The sequence below is a fragment of the Ustilaginoidea virens genome, chromosome 1 (genome assembly GCF_000687475.1).
Source record: "Ustilaginoidea virens chromosome 1, complete sequence".
NCBI classification, from domain to species: Eukaryota; Fungi; Ascomycota; class Sordariomycetes; order Hypocreales; family Clavicipitaceae; genus Ustilaginoidea; species Ustilaginoidea virens.
Genome location: NC_057316.1, coordinates 5,789,232 through 5,807,849, shown reverse-complemented (window position 1 = coordinate 5,807,849; position 18,618 = coordinate 5,789,232). Strand labels below are relative to the sequence as shown.

Sequence of the window (18,618 nt, the reverse complement as noted above, 5' to 3'; positions counted from 1 at the left end):
GCGGGAGCAGGGCGGCAAGGGTGATTCATTGAACGAGCAGCGGATTTCTCCCCGGGAAATACTGATATTGTCAAAGGTCCTTGATTGTGCAAGTCGATGATGTCTTGTCCCTTGTCTGTGCTTCTTACACCACATCTGTGACCGAAGAAGAAGAAGAAGAAGAAGAAGAAGAAGAAGAAGAAGACGACAACACCTCGCCTGAATGTCGCTGGCAAGACGAGGCAACACTGGGAGTGTGGCGGCTGCTGGGGACTGGACGGGATGTGATTGGTTCCATGTCAATTGCCAATGTCCGCCGCGCGAACTTTTCAAGGGCGGGGCAGCACCTGCTAACGTCCTGTAGGGTTAGTGCTACTACTACGGGCTGTCAGGTACCTACCGTACCTACCTCCTGTCCCGAATCAGTCAACGTGATTGATCCGGCTCAAGTGCAATTTATATTCTCAACGCCGTCATGGCAAGTCGCTACCCAAAGATCAAAACATGTCAATCCGTCTGGTCGAAACGAAACTTGCCACGGTCTACCAGGCGGGGCTCAGCGTCTTGTTCGGTGGAGACATGGAGATTGACTTCTGTGCGGGACCTTCTGGTCATCGTTTACAGAGGTAGGAACCTGGTACATAGGTTAGGTTCCGTACCTAGGTAGGTACCTTAATTATAGGTATATATATGTATTACTCTAGCTAAGCTAGCAGGTAGGGGGGGATGGGTCCCCATCTAGCCTAGTGCTAGTACCTCTATGTCTAATCTACCTATATAGGAAACCCGAGTGCCGGGAGGAAAACCTATATACTGTCCGTAGTCGATGGTATCCCTTCGAGTTAATATAGGTATATGCAACGTCAATAAGAGCTATGGGAATCAATCAAGCGGGTCATCAGTTACATCTCTCTCCACTGCCTTTGGGAAGACCGAACCTCATTTCTGAAAAGCTCTCCATGGCCTGGGAAAATTGATGGCGGTGATGGCAACAATGGCTGGCATCAGTTTGCTTGCCACTACGCTCGGATGCATAGGAGGCATCGCCAATCCGTTTGCTGGTGGTCCATGTTTTCATCCCTACATGAATGCCTCGCCTCGAGTGGGCCAGGGCGAACCTTCTCAAGTGGAATACTTCGTAGGAGGTACCTAAGGTACCTAAGGTGTGGGTAGGTACCTTAGGTACCAAGGTAGTTTAGCCGTGCACGAGGCTCCTGGTCCTCGTGGAGTCAACCACCACCCCCCCGTCAATGTGGGTGCTGAGTGCTGGCTGATAAGATAACGAAACGCACGTGCCACCTGCCCAAAGGTCGCCAAACCGTTGACAGCGCTGGTCTGTCTCATGGACATGTCAAGCAGACCCGACATCCTGATTAAGCCCATCATTCATCACGGCTTTGTCTGTTCAGAAACCCCTCTCGCATCGGGTCCCAGGGGTGAGCATTCTTAATTCCGCACAAGTTAGGCTGCCCAGAGCGTATCCGCCCGCGCTGGCGTTGGAAAGCGTGACGCCTCAACCTCGACAATTTCCGAGCTGCAACGGTCCGTAATGTTGAGGCGCCGACAGGCCTCAGAATAAGAGCAAAAGTCCATTGCGGCGGTTCTCGTCTTGAAGCAGCCCCATGGCTCGACCTCAGAACTCCTCCATCTTGACGCAACTCCGAAATGCCAAGGCACTACCCGAACAGGCTCTGGCCCTGCAGGCTTTGAAGAATGATATCGTTGGCCATGTGCAGAAGAAGGAAGCGTGGATTGGTCTTGGCGTACTAGAGCCCATAGTCAGGACTCTGGTGACCAACCGATCACCGTCGAAGCTCAACGGGAAAGATGCCAACGCTCATCTTCTAACGCGGCCGCTGTCCGACGAGGAATACGTGAGGCTACAAGCCCTCCAACTGGTTGCGAGTTTCGCCAATGGTACGATCAGCCTGTCATTTGCCGTTCAGTTGGCTCCGCGTAGCCTCCAATCACTACTTTCTCTCTCTCTCTCTTTCTCTCTCTCTCTCTCTTTCTCTCTCTCCCCCTCCCTCCCCCCCAATGATATGACCAATGCCTTGCTGCATCTTTTCTGACACGTTCTATGTAGGCGGGCCGGCGTTCCTCAACCCTCTTCATGCTGCCCGTGTCGTGCCGGCTATCTTGACGAACCTTTCGCCTTCTTCGAAACCTCCTCAGATCGTGGTGGCCTCGCTCAGAGCGTTGGTTGATATTTCTACAGCTGCTTCTCTGGCGCTTCCGCCCACACCAATCGACATGCATTACTTGGCCAGCAATGTCTTTTCTCCTCCAAACATAGAATCTCTCAACATGATGCTCTCAATGACATCGTCGAACTACATGTACCAATGCCAGATTACTCTTGCGTCGACCCTGATATGTCTCTTGTGTCGGGAAGACCAACATCAGAATGCGCTTGTAAACGGAGGCGTCTTGGACTCCTTGGCGGCCCAACTGGCTAGGTTTGCCGTCGCGGACGGTCTTGTCGTACCCAAAGCCGAGGAACTGGCGTACAATGATGGCCTGAGCGACCTGTTTCCCGAGCCTGCTTCGCCAGGGGCAAGGATAGGGCCAATTCTCGAAGCGATTAGCTGCATCATGGGTGATTCCAAATACCGAGCGAATAGATTGATTTACTCTCCGGCACTGCTTGCCATCTTTCCGAGCGTAAAGTTTGAGCCGTACAAGGAAACAGACGAAAACCAAGGGGTCACAGCCATGGATTTCATCCTACCATCTCTGCCGGCCGCACGCTCCAAAGCCCAATCGTGCGCACATTCTTTGTTCCCCACGCCTGACCGATCCGACTCCCGGACTTGCAGCAGAACGTCGCTTAGCAAGTTCGGTACGTCTGCAGTTTGGGACACTCCTCTGTTTCACTCGGCGGTTAATGCGCCCGATGCGTCCAACGAGGACGTGGAAAGCCCACTCATTCCGTGGCTAATACATTTGACACGCTCGCTGAGCGACTACGATCGGCTGATGGCGGCGGCCGTCCTGGCTGCCTTATTCAAGGCCGGACTGGGACGGAAGGGCGTGAGAGAAACAACCATCGGCTTACTTGTGGTACCAGTCATCGTTGGCATGATTGCCAAAAACGACAGAGACGGCCTCGAATCAGTCGAGCCATCCGACACACGGCGGCTTCAAATTCTGGAAAAGGGACCGGCTATACTGGCCAGGCTGATATCCGACAGCGAGTATCTCCAGAAAGCCGCGTTTGATTGTGACGGCGTCAAGATCCTTACCAAACTCCTCAAGCGATCATACAAGCCAGTAGCGGATGGCGGCCAGCCAACGTTTTGGTCTGCAAGCCCCGATACAGGAATGGACGTTGAAAGCACATCGCCCATGGCCCGTCTTGGGGATGGCGGGCGGAACCCTCTGCTGGCCCACAGGATTATCCTGCGAGAGTCAACCTTGAAAGCCATTGGTGCATTGTCGGCGGGCAAGGAGGATTACAGAAAGGCCCTCGTCTCCGAAGACTTGGTACCGTACGTAGTCGAGTCTCTCTGCGAGCATCCCCGAAAGCCGAGGTCAGCAAAGGATAAGAAGCCAGCCAACGAGCCGGCGCAGAGTGGGCCGTGTCCAGCCTACGGCACAAATCCTTTGTCGGTCATCATAGCTGGCTGCCACGTTGTGCGGACCCTGGCTCGATCTGTGAGCATACTGCGAACCGCCCTGGTGGATCACGCAGTAGACATGCCGATTTTCCGGTTTCTGAAGCATGCCGAGGTCAATGTGCAAATCGCTGCCACTGCGACTGTCATCAACCTGGTTGTCGAAGTGAGCCCAGTTCGTGAGGTAAGTCAAGTTGTCAAGGGAGGGAGGGGGTTTTGCCCCGGATCATTGTCCGCCTCTTCCCTCCTTTTCAACCCCTCCCTCTGTATTCCATCATCTTTTGGTTTTCCTGCCCCAACTGACATACTCTGGGCAGCTTCTTACTGAAAAGGGCGTGATGAAAATCCTTTGTGAGCATGCTCATTCGGACAATGCCGCGCTGCGGCTGAACGCCCTCTGGGCGCTGAAACACTTTGTCGATGCCGTTGGACCTGACCTGAAGAAGGCATGTCTCGATCAGCTGGAGCCGGGATGGCTGGTGCAGCTCATCTGCGACGACAGCCAGGAGGCCTCGGTCTTTGCCGTGCCTGCCAAGGGATCGTACGGCGATGATTTTGACCAAGACATGGACATGCGGCCGTGGGACGAGCCTGTTCGGTGGTTTTGCGGAAGCAACGGGGTGGTGGAAGAGCTGGACGCTTCTCGCTCGTCAAGGCTGCGGCAGGCAGAGGATCGGCTGATGTCGGTACGAGAAGCCGAACTGAACCCGGCGCGGAAAGCCCGAAGCGACGACGTGGCCATCCAGGAACAAGGGCTGGATTTCATCCGGAACTTTATCGGGCGGCCCCAGTCGGGCGTGTCGTCGGAGGATGCGTGCGAGACGACCGAGATGATTGACTGCCTGCTTAGCGAGCTGGGCGAGGATCGCTTGTTCGACATGCTGGCCTCGAAGCTACGGTCAAAGGTGCAGTGGCGAGACGGGGCGCTGGGGAGGGAGACGAGGGTGATGCACCCGCAGGCCAAGATCATGGTGGCCGTGATTTGCATCCTGGTGCACATGGCCGCCAGCGTGCCGCGCCACCGGCAGCTGGTCATGGCCCAGACGGAGCTGCTGAAGCTTCTGGCGCAGCAGGCCGGCAGCAAGGACCGGAGCGTGCGAGCGTCGCTGTGCCACCTGGTCATCAACCTGACGTGGCAGGAGGACGAGAGCGAGGCGCAGGCCTGCTCGCAGCGAGCCCACGAGCTGAAGAAGCTGGGATTCCACGCCAAGATGGACACGCTGAGGCACCAGGACAGGGATCTGGACGTGAGGGAGCGAGCGAAGACGGCGGCATGGCAGATGGAGCAGGCGACGTATTGATTGATTGATGCCCAGCACCAATCCCAAGGGAGGCAGGCAGGCAGGCAGGCAGGCAGGCAGGCAGGCAAGCGGGATAATTTCCTCGACTTGATTTCCAAGCGCCCACGACGGTGTCTTTTTTTTTTTTTTTGTTTTTTTTTTTTCGTGTTTCCCTCCTCTGTTCCTTGCTTCCTTCGATTCTTTACGTTTTGTCTTTTTTTTTTTCTTTTTTCCCTTTTTCACTAATTCTTCTTCTTTATTCTTTTTGGGCTCCCCATCTCTCTGTTTGTTGTGCAGCGCATGACGCTACAGCCGCGGCTTCAAGCTGGAACGTATAGATGGTTTGGAAAATAGTCTTTATGCACGCCCGCTGCCGCTGCCGCCACGAAGCGTCTCTCACGCGGCTGCTCTTGTTTCTCTCAAAGTACTCGTTTCTCATTTGCCGTCTCATCTCCATTTGGATTCCATCTCCATCTCCATTTCCATTTCCATCTTCAATCTCATCCTCATCTACCTAGTATTTCTCATCACATACCCTCAGTCTCCCCCCCCCCCCCCCAATTGCCCATCTACACGCCAGTCCGTCATGACCGGGCGATTGGTAAGCGATGGCCTGGCCCGCCCGCACGACCGTCGTCGCCGAATGCTTTTCACGAGTCGACGGAACAAGCCGTGCGATGGCCGCTACCTGGAAGGCAAATGTGGAGTGCGTGGTGGGGCCATGTGACGCAACCTCCCGACGTGAAACTATCTTGTACATATGTACGTAGCAGCAAGCGGTTTTGGCCCGGCTGGTGTGATGTCCTGCTTCTTGTGCATCTTGCCTGTTGAATTTTGTAATTTTTTTTTTTCTTTTAAATTTTTTCAGGAAAGAAATAATACACATGCAGAATATCCTGGAAAAGGTTCGACTGGGGAAAAAAAAAAAAGAAGACGAAAAAAGTACAGAGAGAGAGAGAGAAAGAAAGAGAGAGACAAGAAAAGAAAGGTCGGCAGAGACAAATCGGGAACCGGAACGGGCAGGCAGACCAGACCTGTCTTGCGCTAGCACACCGAGAAAAAAGCCACGTTCCACTTGGGAAAACAGCCCAAGGCGACGACCGACGATGGATGGCAGGCCAGGCAAAGGGAAAGGGGGAAGCCGGGACTAGGCAATGAATGTTTTCCGGGGAAAGTCGCGACTTATCGGCGCCAAAACTCTGGCATCCTTTCTCAATCGTCTTCTTGCAGTCTTACCATCGTGGTTTGATCCAAGCCGGGGCCGTGTTGGATGTTGGAAACGTTTTCCGAGGGCTATTGTTCGTTTCTCAGCTTGCCGAGCAAACATGTCATGTCATGCCATGTCCCCCCTCCTGCTCGCTCCAGAGTCCATGCTCCGTAGTCGGTTGGATGGAGGGCGCTTCTCTCACTCTCTGGCGGGCTTCGTTTGCTAGACTTGCCTTCCTTGGCACAAGGCCAGCTCACAAGGCCAGCTCCCCAAGAGGCATTTCTTGTCACGCCGCGTCTTGACACTGGACAGACTTGGGCCTCGGCCTCAGCCTCAGCCTCGGGCGCCGCACCTCTTGCGTTGCCTTGCCGTCGTTGGGCCGGGGGGACCGGCTTCACCAGCTTTGTTGTGGTGCGTTTATCAGCCTCGAGACAGACAAAAAGTGGCAGGCAGGTTTCCGGCTGGAGGCGCGACTTGTTACGTATTCCCCCCCTTTTCTTCTCCCCCAAACCCACACACACACTCACTCACACAAGGCCAGACTCATGGCTATCACTTGCTCACTCGCTCACTCGCTCACTCGCTCACTCGCTCACTCGCCCGAGTGAGCAAGTCCGTAGTGGCGGCAAGTCAAGAATGGCTGTTCCCCCTGCTTGATGATTGGAAAAGCGAATCGGGATATCGGCGCGGGCTACAAAGTCAATCTGCAACCTAGACATGAGTCAAATCCCTGAGCAGGCGACCGACTCGACCCGCGTACAAGGCTTTGCACTCGTCCCGAGATTCTTGAAGCCCGGCCGGACAGACTACCGAGGCTAATGCAATCAAACAGCCTCTTGGGGGCGGGAGGAGGAGGGGGGGGAGGTCATGGCGCTCAATCTCTAGTCCCGAATTTCTCGGCTTGTCCAACAAGTTGGTGTGCATTCACACGGCATGCTTGACCGGTCGGCCGGTCGACCCAACCTAACCTACCCTGATGGATGATGAGCGTTATAGAGAGACGACGGGACGGGGATGCACGCTGTGCTCTCGAGATTGCCTGCGATCATGGCATGACGCTGGCGCGACTTTGTTTTTTCCAAAATGAAGGGATAATTGAGCGTCGGCTGCTGCGCGGTCCGTTCCCGTCCCCGTCCCAAGGACAGCGCACCACATGACGCCTTTCGTAAGAGGAGTGAGCTGGCGTGAAAACGAGTAACAGCCTAGTCGAGGGCCGTGGTCTCGTATCCCGACGCAGCCTTGCTTCCTCCTAATCCTACCGTCTGCCAAGAGCTGCAAGCAGCGCCGCTCCAGCCTTGTCGTCGCGGAGCCGACTGTTGTCCAAACTTCAGACACGGATGGGATGCCTGTGTCCGATGTGCCTCAAAGACATCTCTCAACGCGCCTGGCAAAGCCTGGCCGTCAGTCGATGCGCATCGTCCGGAATCCTGTGACCCGTCTGTCCACTACCCTTTTGAGACGGGCCAGAGACGAGATGACGGCTTGGGCCTCGTCCCCCCCCCCCCCCCCCCTTCCCCCCCGCTCCCGCAGCAGGGTTCAAAGTCATGCGCCGACCCAGGGCGCATCTCGGACATGAAGACGGAGACACATGAGCAGAAAGAAACACAACATGGCTCATGGCTGAAGGCGGCTGGACAAGAGGCTCCAATGGCAAGTGATACGGGGGGAAGAGAGACAAGTCGCGATTACGGCATAGAGGCTGAGCGACAATGGGTTCGTTCGCGTGAGAAAGTGGGAGGGAAGGGGGGGCGGACACGCATCCCCATCTCGGCTACCAAGCCAGCATCAGACAGAGACCACATTTGCTGCACGAACACGGATACTCCTTCGTTTCAAAGTCCTTACTCCGTACACAGATGAGGCCGTCCAACGGGTTGCCCACCTGGGTCGACCCCAAAAAGGGAATGACTGGAGTCACTGGCCATCCTGGCCATTCGGAAGTGTAAATGGTCACGAACCGACGCAATCGCGAGCTGTCAGGGATCCACAGTGTCCACCGTGTTCACCGTGTTCACCGTGTCCACACCCATCCGTTTCACGTATCAACGGGGGCAGAGGCATGACTGCAGTGATCGGTCCGGGCGTCCCATAGTAGTAAGTACATAGCTAGCTGGTGGGCCGCCGATCCCCATGGGCCTGGGCGCCAGGGTGCCCATGGCCCTGTAGGATGGATGATGGATGATGGATGTTGGCCTGAATGGGTTTGGGAGTGGCAGCATAAATTGTGGACAACATCGGGCTGCTGCTGCTTGGCGGATATACCAAATCCCGATCCCTGCCTGCCCGCATAACGCTCCGTGGCGCACTCACTGCTCACTGGCGGTGGATATGGATGGATATACGGATATGCAGGCAGGAATACTCGGTAAGGTGTTGCTGGGTGGTGGCCTAATACATAGGAGAGCCGAGGCAAACGCACCGAAGCAATCCGTCCATGACCGGGTTGGGCAAGAGTGGCCCCCGTTGGGGAGACGTGTTAATGTCTGGTGCCGTGCCGCCTCGCCTCAATTTTTGGATGCAGCTCGCTTTCGCTTTGGGTGACGTGATGACAAGTCGGTCGGCTGGCGTCGCACCAGATTTGGGCCCCATGCTGCAAGGCCGACGTGGGCAGAAAAAGGATCAGGCCACACGAACTGCATGCGTAATTAGCGACTTTGATCCAGGGAGCACGGAACATTAGGAAGCATGGTGCCGAGATGCTTTACCGAAGGGGACTCTGGCCGCGGGTTGCCCGAGATTGCCCTGCCCGTTGCTTGTTGTCGCAAGCAAGCAAGGCTCGAGCCTCGCCTCGCAGGCAGAGAGAGAGTCCAGTCGTCAGCCGCGACGACCACCGGAGATGGCTTGGGGGGGAGGCACCGGGGTCCAGCTGCAGCAGGGCCAGCGCCCATCCGCAGACATGTTCATGTTGTTGGCCATAAACCCGGCAAGGGTCTTGAGTCCGGCTTGGGTCACTGGTCAGCCAAGGCGCGACTTTGCCCAAACAAAACCCACGTCCAGTCCGAGTGCCAGATGTTGTCATCAGCAGTACTGTGCCCGTCGTGGACAAGGGTACTGTACGGCTATGCCAAACATCGTTGCAGTCGTGTGCCTCTGAATAGAACCCATGCCGACCCTTGCCGACCGACCGGGGTTGCCACATTGGCTTGGCTTAGGTCGCTGCTGGATCCTGACGACCCCTTGGCCCTTGGTGCTTCCGAGCGGGAAACTGCCCGGGGACCCGGGTTCAAGCTTCCATGCCACTCGCCCACTCGCCAACGGCCAACGGCCAATGGCAAAAGGCCAAAGGCAAGATGGTAGGCGGAAAGAACCGCTTTGCTGAAGTGGACAGGTCGTCGAATCTGTGCAAGCCATGCATCATGTCGCATGTACCGATGGATGTCTTTTTTTTGACTCAACGATCCGATCCATCTATCCGACCGAGCCTTGGTTTACATATCCAAGGCGAGTCTGCTGAATCCGCCCTCCCCCAAGTTGGATTGACTTTTGGCACTTTCTTTATTAAGCCGTCGATTTGTATGCCTCTCTGGTGCTCCGCTGGTGCTTTGCTGGTGCTTTGCTGGTGTGGCAGCTTGGCCGCGTGGCAGCAGCTATTTCGACATCGATTGGTCAACTAGTCTCTCGTCACCCCTCGGCAATCGAAGCGATTCTATTAGGTAGTGCTCCGTAATCGCATGTACCATCGAGTTGCAATGCTCCTGGCAGGCTGAATCATGGAGAAAGGTCAGCGGCAGGGCAAGGGAAGCAAGGGGGCGGAAGGGGACGAAAATAGGAAATATAGAGCAAAAATATAAAAAAATATAAAGAACATAAAGAATATAAACCCCAGACAACAAGACAGACAGACGCGTGACGAACCAGGGGCAATTTGCATTTCCAAACCGCGAGGGCCGAAATGCCACACCATTTTTATTTTTTTTTATTCTTTCAACTATTTCGCGTGAGAATTGGTGCCCTGTCATCCGTCTCCTCAGCGTTTCCTCTTTTTTTTCTTTCTTCTTTATTTTCCCAACGGGTTTGAAACTGGAGATTATGCTCGGCATCCGGCCGCGTCCTAATGTCTTTGGTTTGTTTGCTTCCAGTATGGTTGGTGCTCCCATAACCGCTCCCCCTCCCAGAGCTGATTTCCCCAGCCGAGGATGGGAACCTCATCCCGCTCAGCCCGTGGATTCCGGGGTCGGGGCCTCTGGTAGGTCTGAAGATAGGTGCGTAGATGTGCTGGAGATGGTGGAGGAGTTGGCGGAGTTGGCGGTGGAGTTGTGGTGGAGCTTGACAGATGACTATGTCCCTTTGCGCTTCCCTCTTCTGCACTTCTGCACTTCGCCACTGCCACTGCCACTGCCCCTGCCACTGCCTCGCCATACTTGTGTTGGCAGCGCTCAAGCTGGCCAGCTAAACGCAGGGCTGTCCTCCGCATGTGCTCCGTACAGAAATGTCAACAGGAGCACTCGAGCATATAATCGCGAGGCAAAGCTGTGATGAAGCATATCCAATTGATCCAGTCTCCAACACAGCGGACTCGCCGTCCCCAGAACAGTGCTCGGTGTTGGCCAAGCTCTAGTCATGTGCCGCTGCTGTCCAGGCCTGGATGGGAAATTGAGTCGCCGCTGGAGGTTCTAGGTTTCACTCTGGGCTTTTGATCTGCCCGGCCTGTTCCTTGAAAATTTGGCCGCCAAGTCGCACGCTGTGGTGATTTTGTTTTTTATGCACTGTGGGCTGGCAACACTGTGACAGTGGACCGGCAAGGCGCTAGCGCAGCATGCCAGCGAGCCCACCAGCCACGGTGAGCCCTTGACTCGCGGCTTCGATGCGGAGTCGGGGCTGCCCTGCGCTGCGCCCGCCCTTGGAGTCTGTAGTCTGTGATGAATCGCTCGCGCACACTGTGCAGCGTGGTTGGTTGTTTCAGAGCAAGTTGTCTGGGGTAACCATCTCGGCCCCTCCCCCCCCCCCCCCTCTTCCCCCGGGGGCTTCGTTTTGGAGATGGTCTATGTATACTCCGTACTGGTGAGGTCCATCGTCCATGATGGCCCGCGTGAGTCGCGACGGTCATTTTGCGAGGAAGCCGCTTACCTAATTAGGCCATTGATTCCGAAAACACCCAGAGAGTATCTCCGGGAGTGCATATTGCCCCGTGAAACTGACAAGTGGCGTCACTTATTCTCGCGATCCATCCGCCATCTGTGTGGCCTTTCGTCCAGTATACGTGTCGCGTCTGTCCTGCCATCTCCTCGTCGCCCCAACAAGTCTCCTCGTCAGACAGGTAACGGGAGAGATAACAAGAGTGGGCTGATCCGACGCCTGTCGGAGCACAGGACTCAGGAGTGTCCGCATAATAAGCTTCCTGATGGTGAAGCCACTAGCTGCCCCGTGGGATCTGGTAAGCTGGAAAGTTTGTTTGCTGGAGGCACCATGTCAGGTACGATGATGCGATCCGCACTCGGTAGCATGACGACGGGATCATGCCATGGATGGGCTGCCCATGCAGCTCTAGAAGCACTAAAAGCATTCTAGAAGTATCGTAGCGCAAGGGCGGGTTGGGCGATTACTCATTAGCTTCACGCTCGCTCCAGCCTTCAGCCACCCTCTAGGAGGTAGGTACCTACCTCCAAAGGCAGTCGCAAACATTCGAATCCCCCAGCAGCTTGGGTCTAGTTACCTGCAATGTACCTCTTGACGGCTGAGGAGGCTATTCGCTACTAGCCTAGCCATCTCGTACACGTCGCATGCCAATACGTCGGTCGTATAGCGCACAATCCACGCTGATGTCCAGACGGTCAGCTACTCCGTACCTCGAGCGCCAACTGGGTCGTGACTCCTTGGACCCGACGCGATACGGAGCTGCGCGATGGCGAGGGTCTGCTGCTTTGCAGCTTTGCAGGCTGCATTATCATGCCTCGGACATGTCTAGGACAACTGAGCGGATCGGCTATTATCTGACCTGGAAAAATAAGCGATGCGAGATGCCCGGTGATGTGGAGAAGGACATAGTCCGTACTTTCGCAGAACGGCAAAAAAAAAAAAAAAAAAAAAAAAAAAAAAAAAAAAAAAAAGCAAGCAAGCCCAAAACAAGACGAGGGACTTGCGTGTACTTTCGGCACCTGCGAGTACGACAACCAAGCAAAGGTACCAGGTACCTACCTCCTGGCACGGGGTTGAAACCGCTTACAACCAACGCAAGCACAGCGCGGAGCGCCGGGCGACATTGATTAAAGCCTCCAGTCGCACTGAGGTAGGTAGCCTGCAGCGTGCAGTGCGCACCCACAGACTCGGACAGAGACGAGGGGGGCGTTTCTGCAACCAGACTGTCCCACAGTACCTACTGTACTGCGCTGCGCTGTGCTGTACTGTGCTGTACTGTTTGGTACGTGCTTCGTGCTCCGTGCAGCGCAAGCGAGGCACTCAGCAACCCCCGCGCCCGGGGCAATCAAGATCGTCCCTTCCCATCCTGCCTGCTCTGCTGTATTTGGTTCGCGTCTCCAGCTCCTGCCTCGGAGTGCCACAGCCCACCTACCCTACCAGTACCCCAGGGCTGGTAATCACCATCCCTGTCGAACCCCCCTTGTTTCATCATCCATCATGGTCTTCCCGTTCAACGTAATCAAACTTTCCCAATTTTCGTGTGACCGTGTCGGCATTCCTGGCCTGCTGTTCCGATTTTGTAAGTTGTCAACTATCCTCCTTGATTCCTCAGCAAAATTGCGGGCACTGAGCACTGGGCACTGGGCACTGGGCACTGAGCACTGAGCACTGAGCACTGAGCACTGAGCACTGAGCACTGAGCACTGAGCACTGAGCACTGAGCACTGAGCACTGAGCACTGAGAACCGAGCACCGCGGAAGGCGAATCGGATATCCGTGCCAAAACGTCTTCTTTCAACGCAATCCCGGTCGAGACGTTGACAACCTTGGCAACCTTGGCAATACAGACGCACCCAGACGCACCCAGACGCACCCAGCGGACCCCAGCGACCCCAGCGACCCAGATGCCTTGGTAGGTGCTGAAGAGTAACCTATCACAGCGCAAGGGCTGCTCTTAACTCGCCGAGACATAGCCTGATCCTCCGGCGCCCCTCGGTCCCTCAACCGTCTCATCAGACCTGGTTGCTTCCCACGAGTTTGGTACCCGCACCTTTACCCCCCCCCCACCCCCCTCCTTGCCTTGGAGCGGCCCCACCGTCCTCCACGACCTGAGCCCGGCCTTTAGCATGCCTTGTCTTACTGGTCCGTGATATTGACTCAAACCCTATTGGTGCTGCCGGGCCTGCACACCACTGCAAGCTGGTTTGGGAAGCAAGGTCGCACGCAGCTGTGCACGTTGGAGGTTGCATTGAGCTGATTGTTACGCCGCACATGCCTCATGCCTCTCTCTCTGCCAGGAGGTTTCGCAAGCCCAAGCCTGCACCCGCACCGCACTCGCTCGCTTGCACAATGATCAGTCATCAGTCATCAGTCTACCATCCATCCATCTGCACTTGACGCCCCCAAACCCAGCTTTCCCAACCGGCGAACCAGCCCCTCGGGGCTACTAGTGCGTCTCAATTGCGCCCGTCGGCGTCGGGAAAGAGCGACTGGGCCTATTGTCTGCTTTTTGACAAACTTTCAAATCCGACATTGAAACTCTCACCAGCTTCCCTGGTTTCCCCTCTGACCCTTGTCAGCCAGCCGATGCACCTACGGGAAGCCCTGCGGGAAGCCCCCTGGTGTTTGCAAAGGCTCTGAATCTCGGCGTCTCTGACTCTGGACAAAATGCGACTCTAAGCCAGGCGGGCAGGCGGAATGAGGGATTCTCGCCAGCTAATTTAGCAGGGATTTATTTACGTCTCGCCATCTGACGGACTTGGGCGTGGAGGGCCCTGGCTTAGCGCACCACGTCGTGGACAGGGGGATTTTATTTGATTTAAAAACTAGAAGCGCAGATCTTTTTCCGAAACCGGCAAAGCGCCAGGATTATATCGTGATGTTGCGGCACTTTTACTTGATTGAAATCTACAGACTTGTCGCGGGGGGTTTTTTTTTTTATTTTTTTTTTTATTTTTTTTTCCCGCACGAGAGACTTTTTTTTTTAAAAAAAAAAGAGTGCAATAAAGGAAATAAAGGCAAAGATAAAAACAAAAACAAAGCTTCCAAAATCGAGCCCTTCGGCGAATCTATCTGGGCGTATGTCACATTTGATTGCCCTTTTTGACAGGTCGCATTAATCATCGTGGAGTTGATGGCTTGTCCCTGATACGCTCAGTGTATGGCGAACCAAAAATCTCGGCCTTTTGTAAGCCTGCCAGCCACCCAGTGACCGACTCCTTCGGAGGTATGCTAACGTCAAGTCAACTTACTTATTAGTTACTGATTCGTACGGTCGCCTACCAACATGTGGCCTGACTCCTGAGCAGAGGAACTACCAGACCCAACGTACCCTCCTAAACCCGAGACAGGCACCTAGGCCCTAGGTACATACATGTGTGCAGCCTCCGGAGTACCGCGCAGACGGGTCAACTTTGTGTAATTTCTCCTATCCCCTCTCCACCATCTCCACCAACGAGCCCTCCCTCCCCCACCCCAGTGAGCCCATGCAACTTAGTCACTCGTGATTGACCCTACCAGCCTTAGATACCTACCTCGGTACCTACATCTACGTACCTACCCATCTGCCCGTAGGCACCTGACATTTTAAGCATCGGGGAACCCAGCTTCTATTGCCAGAGGCGCACCGCCCAGCGCCACTCATTACTGTTAGGTACCAGACAACTTACTGTCCCCCCCCTCCCTCCTCTCTCCCCCCGGTGCCCAGGTTTTGACAGGCCGGCCAGTACAACGGGCACAACGGTACTACAGCCAGTAGTTGACAGCCATTCAATTGCTGCTAAACCCTGCGTCTGCGTCTGCGTCTGCGCTTGCGCTTGCCCTTGGCCTCCCTGCCTTGCCTTGCCTTGCCTTGCCTGGCCTGGCCTTGCCCGGTCCTTGGCCCCGGGTCCATCAAGTGCTGGCTCCCCCCCCCCCCCACCGCCCCAACAATCCACGATCCAACTGCTCCATCCACCACTGCAATGTCCCCTGCATCCACTGCGGCCACTACGTCCGCCACTATGTCCGCCACTACGTCCACTGCGTCCGCTTACATCGGGATGCACCAGACTGCCGCCAAGGCAAGCAAGTGCCTGCCTACGCACTAGCGGCACCCTCACTCGCCCCCCCCCCAAAATCCCCACCCTCCTCTCCCCCACCCCCCCCCGGGCATCTCGTTCCTGTCAACCTGGTCTGGTCCTGGCTTGTCCCGTCTTCCTGGTGCTGCATCTCCCTTCCCTTCCTTTCTTTTGCAAACCCACCTCGACAAGCTTTTTGTTGCACTCACTTGGGCATCCCTTCCATCCCTTGCTTTGCCCGCTACCTTTCTTCGCTCGAGGCCAGTCGTCGAGATATTCCTGTCCATGAATGGTTACACCGAGTCTGTGAACAATCGACAAGCTTGCTCTCTCGCGACTCCCCAGCCAACGGTGCTTGGTCTGGAGTCTAGTCGAGGGTTGTCTCATGTTTGCCGGGCCCGAGTGCTGGGAAATTGTGAGTTTCCATCTCTCAGCGTCTTCCAACGTCAATTCTAGTCACTCCCTACAGGAACCAAGTCTTGGTCCTCTCACCGTCGTTGAACTTGACAAATTCATAGCCAGCACAACTTCTGCTTAGGTGGCCCTGCATCAGCAAGGTTACCTGCTGCCCATGATTTCTTGCGACGTCCAACGCCCCCCAAAAAAAACAAAAAAACCTGTTGACAAGTACTAATTCCACCGACAAAGAAGGACTGCAAGTACAGGAATTGACTCCAACCGGACCGTTTCGTCGTCCCCGTCTCCAAATTACCACCCTTGGATTCTCTCTACCAATTTTCAGCATGCCGTCCACTGCTCCCAGTCCCACCAACGCCCAGCGCGAATCAGTGCGCATTCATCGAATCACGAAAGAGAATCGCAGCCTTTGGTATCAGTTGACCGTTTTGCAGCAGCCAGAACGAGCCAGGGCATGTGGCTCGGGTATGAAAGGTACGCATCCGTAAAATGCACCCGTCGATGCGTGCATCACAGGCACCTGGAGTTCCAAAGAGTTTTCGCGATGCCGACATGGTATGGAGATTTCGACGCGATGGGGATTTGCCTGCTAATACGCGACACAGCGAACAGTGACAGACGACCTGTCGATCCTCCGCCGGTCGTCGAGTTGCGCATCATCGAAGGCCCTTCTGTCGAGGCAGGGAAGGACGTCACCTTCGACTACAATGCTAATTTCTTCTTGTACGCTAGCCTGGAACAGGCTCGTGTCATGGCTCACGGTCGCGTTCAAAACACAGCAGCCACCAACCCTCCCATACTGACTGGTGTTCCTGCATCGGGCATGGCTTACTTGGATCGTCCTGCCGAAGCTGGCTATTTTATATTCCCCGACCTTTCTGTACGACACGAAGGATACTTTCGCCTGTCATTCAGCTTATTCGAGACGACCAAGGAGGAGAAGGATTTTGATTTGGAACCTGCAGAACCCGATCTACCCCCGGGTGTTGACTGGCGGATGGAAATCAAGACGCAACCTTTCAACGTCTACAGCGCAAAGAAGTTCCCCGGGTTGATGGAAAGCACCCAGCTGAGCAAAACCGTTGCGGACCAAGGTTGTCGCGTGCGAATCCGGCGAGATGTTCGAATGAGAAAGCGCGACGGGAAGGGAAGCGGATATGACCGAAGAGAAGACGATTATCGCCGCCGTACCGTTACACCCGCTTCAGAGGAACCCCACGGCCTTCACACTCGGTCTCTTGGCAACAACAACAACAACAACAACAACAACAACAACAACAACAACGACAGCAACGGCAGCAACGCGAGCCAGCAACGTGTTCCCTACGGGGCAGATACGCCGAGGCGAGTATCCGTCGTGGATTCGCATCATCCGCCGCCGCCTGGCTACAACGCCCCTCCCCCCAGCCGTGGGAGTCATTTGTCGTTTGGAGGAAACCATGCAAACCATGCCACTCCTCAGTATGCCTACCGGCAGTATCCTGCTCCGCCCCAGACGAGTACGCATCTGCCGACGACGACGCACTATTCGTCTGCTCTATCCTCGCCGTACATCAAGTCGGAGCACAGTTATCCCCAGCGTGGACGAAGCTTAAGCTCGACATGCCCTTCTCCTTGCTCGTCTCCGTGTGTCAAACGAGAGTCGTCATATGAACAGGTGGCCTGCACCTATCACGCACCAACATCACCCGCCGTTTCCGACAGCACCTCGGGGCGCGAGCCCCAGCGTAACTACTCACTCGCATCTTTGCCGCCTCAAAAGCCGCCTCGCCAGACATGCGCATCGTCCTTGGCCCCGCTCAAGATTGCGGCTTTGGTGTCTCCATCTCCCCCGCTCCCTCCCATTGAGGCGCAAACAGAGCCGCTTCCTCCGCCTCCGGCCCTACCTACAGGGGGCAAGCGGAAACATGACCACGTCTTCACGCACATCTCCCTTCCAGTATATAACTGTCAGCGGCGGCATGATACGGAATGTCGTCGCATTCAGGGCATGACACCCGACCCCGATCAAGGTTTATATACCCGCGCCGATGGCAAAGTCGAGTTTGTGCAGTTTAATCAATTTTCCGATGTCTTTGCAGGATGACTCGCGAAAGCAATCCCATCCCCACGACAGTGACAGTGAGAGTATCCTCGCTTGCCTCTGGAATTCGACCTTTGGTCATTTGATGTTGTATACTTTTTATCTCGCTCATGGCGTCAGCAATCGACGTTGCGAGCTGTATATGTTGGGAACAGGGAATCGGTGGCGCCTGGAGCAACTAGTCCATTCTCCCTGCTGTGTTTTCATTTTCTCCACGAGTTTCTTCCGCATATCCCGCGCTGTTTCACGTTCGATACCTCGATGTTACCGACTTGAGTTGAACTCGCCTTGAGTTCTACCGCGTCGTCTTCTCCACTTACCATTACGTTCGACAGGCCTTTTTTTTTTTTTTTTTCCCTTCATTCTTTTCCCCTTTTTTTCCATTCGTATATTTTTTTTCCCGTTTTCAATCAGCAACAAGTACCGTACTTGACTTGACGCTTTATAGATATTGGTTTCGGGAGTACGGACATGGGACTTTTTTTTTCCTCTTCGTATTTTTTTTTTTCGCGCCGTGCAAAGTATGGCAACCACGGGTGTTTGTGACGGCCACGTGGCCTGCGGCGACATTTTTTTTTTCGTCGCGGTCGGCCGCAATACTTTTTTCATTTCATGAGATCTGTGTCGGATGGGGCGGTAGGAAGTACTGGCAACGTATGTGATGTTTTGAAGAACTTGTCACTTGAAACCGAGTGAGATGCAGGAGATAGTTGATTCCCTGAGATTATACCCGAGCCTATATACGTTTCGTGGATAAGTGGATGGCGAATGGGTTGGCAGCCGCGCATGGAGAAACACGCCGCCGCCCAGGGGCCAATAGAATAAGAGGGTAACCAAAAATATGAGGATCATGTTCCATCCAGGTTCCAAAGGCCGAAAGTCACGCTGGATATCTCGACGG

General features: G+C 55.0%; 2 protein-coding genes across 2 annotated transcripts; both read left to right on the top strand.

The window, feature by feature from the left end:
• Nucleotides 1–1,601: 1,601 nt before the first annotated feature.
• UV8b_01330 (uncharacterized protein) lies at nt 1,602–4,897 on the top strand (the record flags this gene model as incomplete). Its single annotated transcript, XM_043138828.1, has 3 exons — nt 1,602–1,896; nt 2,066–3,780; nt 3,914–4,897. The coding sequence occupies 3 exons, from the start codon at nt 1,602–1,604 to the stop codon at nt 4,895–4,897; spliced, it is 2,994 nt and encodes a 997-aa protein (XP_042994762.1).
• An 11,063-nt stretch (nt 4,898–15,960) lies between these two features.
• On the top strand, nt 15,961–17,720 carry UV8b_01329 (uncharacterized protein; the record flags this gene model as incomplete). The annotated part of the gene is made up of 2 exons (XM_043138827.1): nt 15,961–16,108; nt 16,240–17,720. 2 exons carry the CDS (start codon nt 15,961–15,963, stop codon nt 17,718–17,720), a joined length of 1,629 nt encoding a protein of 542 aa, XP_042994761.1.
• Between the last annotated feature and the right edge of the window lie 898 nt (nt 17,721–18,618).